Below are 4,748 nucleotides of genomic sequence, written 5' to 3' on the forward strand. Positions count from 1 at the left end.
CCCCCCCCCCCCCCCCCCCCCCTCACAACAGCTTCTCCAGCCCTGCTGGTGCTACTCACTCCCCACCACAGCCCCCGTGCCCTGCTCCTGCCCATCACTTCCCCTGCAACCCCCCCAGTCCTGTTGGTGCCCCTCACCCCCCACCCATAGCTCCTGCTCCCCCAGCCCTGCAGGAGGGGGCCCCCAGCTGCCAGGGCTGCGGGGCCAGGGACCAGGGTCCACAGCCTCTGCCCCTGGCAGGAGGTGTGGCAGCTGCTGCAGTGAAGGGGAGCATGGAGCCCAGTTCCCCCCCTTCCCCCCGCTGCCTTCCCTCGGGGCCTCCACAGCCTGGCATGTGCAACATGGTGCTGCAAAGAATTGTGGGGCCTCATAGGAAAGCTGCTTGCTGCTGCAAGCTCCGTGCTGCCCTGGTGACATGTGCCCTGCACATGGGGCTGCAGCAGAGGCAGGGGTGTGGGGTTACCTGCAGGGGACGTGTCGCCAGGGCAGCACAGGGCTCGCAGCAGCAAGAAGCTTTCCTGTGCAGCCCCGCTGTTCTTTGCAGTGCTGCATTGCATTCGCTGGGTTGCAGAGGCCCTGGAGGAGGGCAGCAGGACTGGAGCCCAAGGCTAAAGTGGACAGCATGCTGCCCATGCCCCGCACACAGATCTGGGTGGTGCAGGCTCCCCCTGCCTCCAGGAATGCATGCAGCAATGGGGAGCCACCCCACCATGAGCTGCTTGCGGCCATGTCCCACTCCCTGCTGGGGCCCTGCGGCTGTGCATTGTGGCCCCAAGCCCCAGGCACTGCCCAGCTGGACAGTAGCCGCAGCCCGTGCCCAACTCCCTCGCTGTGGGGGGCCTCAATTCCCCCCTCCCACCCCACCACACACACGCACTTACCTGTTGGATACTCTCCAGGCTGCCTGGTGGCCATGTGCACATACATGCACATGGCACCCCCTGCCTAACCCCCCTCCTCCTGCTCCCTTCTTGCCCCCTCAGGCTGAAACTCTGCCAGCCTGCAGAGAGCTCATTGCAAAACTGCAAAATCTAAGTTTCTCCAGTAAAATGAAAAATCCACGTTTGCCTCTGGTAAAAGATAAAATCCGTGGTTTTCTGTGTTTTTCCGTGGCTGTAAGTTTCACCTGGCTATAAGTTTCACCTCACCCTCATTCTGTTCCACTCCTAGCCCCTAAGAAGATTCATCAGCCAAGTTGATAGTTGGTTTGCATGGGTCAAAAATGGCCAAACCAGGAGAGGTACAAATGATTGTCTTGATCTCTCCATAATTTGTCTCTTATGCAGGTCTCCATATCCTCTCTGTAATCAAAATGTAATTAATCACAATGAAGGTGGGAAGTGACCATACCCTGATAACATCTTAGCTCATTAACATTTATAAGCCCAGTGATTCTGTCTTGCTCTAATTGGGCTGATTGTGTGGCCTGGTAAGCAGGCACTGTCTTGTTCAAATTCACATTTGCCCAACCTTAGTGTAAGTCTAGCTAGATATTGCAAATGGTAAGCTTTTGAATCGGTATCTTCCAAATGGAATAAAAAATGTAATGAGAACAGATGACTTGAGAGTGGTATCTGTAAGAATGGTGAGTTGGCCTTGTTTTTGCTGAAGATTTTAGCAACTTGCAACTGATCAAATATGTGCTCAGCTACTGATATGGAGTAATATTCATATTTCACGCTTGTGTTGAACTTTGAGCCATCAGTATGAATGTGCACATCTTCAAAAGGCTTTACCATGTTGACCATAAGTACACACATCAGCTGACTCAATAACTCCTTTATGGATCATGTGTAGCAGACCCAAGCCCCAGGGGTGGCCATGACACCCCCTAGTGGCCATATGACTGTTGTCCCACTCTGGCTTCTTGGGTTACCTTTTTCCTTTCCTGCCATACCTTAATATAATTTACAAGATTTCAGGAGACTGCCCCCAGAATCTCAAAAGTGAGCCTCATCTCCTCAGTCAGCTGGTCCTTCCTATACCCATCCCCAGTCTTGCCCCATAGGCACTAAATTGATGCCCTCTTACCCTCAGGGTACCAGTCACCTTATAGGCAGTTGTAGAGCAAGGCCCCTGCAGTGAGGGAGAGAGTGAGGCTGAGGCAGGGCAGAGGCAGGAGTTGCACAGCCAGGGTGTGGCACGGGACAGAGCCATGGCTCATCCAGGGGGGCATAGAGAAGGTGGGGGGTGGCTTCTGCCGCTACACGCACTGCTGGGGAAGGCATGAGGGGCATGTGCCCTCCCGGATTTGTGCACAGGGTAAGGGTGGGCTGCCACTGCATGTTCGGGGCCAGAGGCTACACTGGGCTCTTCCTGGTGGTGAGTTAACAACTGAGATGTTAGAGCAGACCTCTACAGCGTCTAAGACAGTGATACCCAAAGGGTGTGCTGTGGTGCACTAGTGTGGGCCACTGCTATGCACAGCAGGATGGGGTCCATGGACACCTGACCAACCTCATTGCCTTCTATGACAAGATGACTGGCTCTATGGATGTGGGGAGGGCAGTAAATGTGATATACTTTCACTTTAGCAAGGCTTTGGATACGATCTCCCACAGCATTCTCACAAGTAAGCTAAGCTGGTACAGGTTGGATGAATGGTCTGTAAAGTAAATAGAAAACTGTCTGGAACATTGGGCTCAGAGAGTAGTAGTCAATTTATCAATGTCTAGTTGGCAGGCAGTATCAAGTGGAGTGCCCCAGGGGTCAGTCCTGGGGCAGGTTTTGTTCAATATCTTCATCAACGACCTGAAAGATGGGATGGAGTGCACCCTCAGCAAGTTTGTAGATGACACAAAGATGGGGGAGTAGTAGATATGCAGGAGGGTAGGGCTAGGATTCAGAGAAACCTCAACAAATTGGAGGAACGGTCCAAAAGAAATCTCATTAAGTTGCATAAGGACAAGTGCAAAGTCCTGCACTTGGGACAGAACAACCCCATGCACCGTGCAGACTGGGAACTGACTGGCTAAGCAGCAGTTCTGAAGAGAAAGCTCTGGGGGTTACAGTGGACAATAAGCTGAATATGAGCCAAGAGTGTTCCCTTGTTGCAAAGAAGGCTAACAGCACACTGGGCTGCATTAGTAGGAGTGTTGTCAGTAGATTGAGGGAAGTAATTATTCCCCTCTATTTGGCCCTGATGAGGCCGCATCCGGAGTACTGCATCCAATTTTAGGGCTCCCACTACAGCATGGATGTGGACAAATTGGAGAGAGTCCAGGAGAGGGCAATGAAAATGGTTCAGGGGCATGACTTCTGACGAGAGGCTGAGGGAACTGGGCTTATTTAGTCTGGAGAAGAGAAAACTGAGGGGGGGATTTAATAACAGCCTTCAACTACCTGAAGGAGGATAGAGTTAGACTGTTCTCAGTGGTGGCAGATGACGAAACAAGGGATGTTTTCAAGTTGCAGCAAGGGAAGTTTAGGTTAGGTATTAGGAAAAACTTTCTTGCTAGAAGAGTAGTAAGGCGCTGGAACAGGCTTTCCAGAGAGGTTGTAGAATCTCCATCCTTGGAGGTTTAAGACCCAGGTAGACAAACCATTGCCTGGGATGATATAGTTCAGGTTAGTCCTACTTTGAGCAGAGGATTGGACTAGATGACCTCCTGAGGTCCCTTCCAACCCTAATTTTCTGTGATGCTACGATTAGACTCGCAGACTGGTAAGTGAAGTGATTGTCAGAATATTGTCAGTATGGCCTGGGGCATCTCTGGTCTCCAATGGGATGGAGGCTGCCCCAGAGATGGCACCAACAATCAGCTAGCCCTATGAAAAAAAGAGGAATGTATAATGAGACTAAGTGGTTCTGAACTAATTTCATTTCAGTATCTAAGCAGCAGCTTATGAGGAGCAGAATTAGCACGTGCTGTGTGTCATTGGAATGGAAGGGGGATTAGTTTTCACTTGTATTATTTTACTTGATAATGTACAGTAACAATTCTAGCTGTTATATTTCAGTGTAGGTGTATTGCCTTAGCATTTTATTTCTTATGTCTTGTTCTTTATTTGACAGTCTAAATTTTAAGTATATTGTTTGGCAAACATACAGCTGAGGTGTTACCACCAAAGAAAACCTAAAGCTTTTCCAAGCTTGAATGTCTGTTAGAAATGTATCAATTTGCATAAGACATGGACAGAATTACATTATAAAACTGTTCTTGGTGCAGAGTGGTATTTATATTATAGTCGACTGTCTTCCATCCCCTACAACTTGGCAACAGCAGACTGATTTTTCACACATTCCTGAAAGATGCTGCTTATTTTCAAAGACATTTTTCTGCCGAATACCAGGTATTACTCAGTCATTTGAAAAATGAATGGGATCAAAGTGTCACTTTTTAAAAAAAAGGAAAACTTATTTTTTTATTCTCCTCATACTCCCAAACAGACAAACTCCTTTTGCTCTAAATGTCCAAAACCTTCACTTATAAGCAATGATGGGAACCTCAGAACATTTTAGCTTGAAAGATTAAAATTTTTAATACAGGCTTTTTATATAGAAACAGCCTCAACTATATGTGTTGGTAGTAGAATCATTTCCAGATTGTTCTCAGTAATCTCCTGGCAGCTTTGTGTATCACTGTTCAAGGAGATTATTGCGATCTTTCTACCCAGAATGTGGAAACTTGCTGCTCTTGAGAATGCCTTCCTGCCTTGAGAATGATGTTGACAAACTTTGGATAGAATTTTGACCAGTAGAGGCTTATTTCTTCCTCCCACCCCCTTTTCAGGTTTGCCATCAGCAG

At 48.7% G+C, this 4,748-nt stretch overlaps 1 protein-coding gene across 1 annotated transcript in view; it reads left to right on the plus strand.

Moving 5' to 3' along the window:
• The window catches only part of CEP250 (centrosomal protein 250), a 139,918-nt gene that overhangs the window by 68,586 nt on the left and 66,584 nt on the right, over positions 1–4,748 (plus strand). The window contains exon 15 of the mRNA XM_025215718.1: positions 4,734–4,748. This exon is cut by the window's right edge and continues 200 nt beyond it. Coding sequence (XP_025071503.1) covers positions 4,734–4,748 — 15 coding nt within the window. The remainder of the gene's footprint in view (positions 1–4,733) is intronic.

The sequence above is a fragment of the Alligator sinensis genome, unplaced genomic scaffold (assembly GCF_000455745.1).
Source record: "Alligator sinensis unplaced genomic scaffold, ASM45574v1 scaffold705_1, whole genome shotgun sequence".
Taxonomy (NCBI): Eukaryota; Metazoa; Chordata; order Crocodylia; family Alligatoridae; genus Alligator; species Alligator sinensis.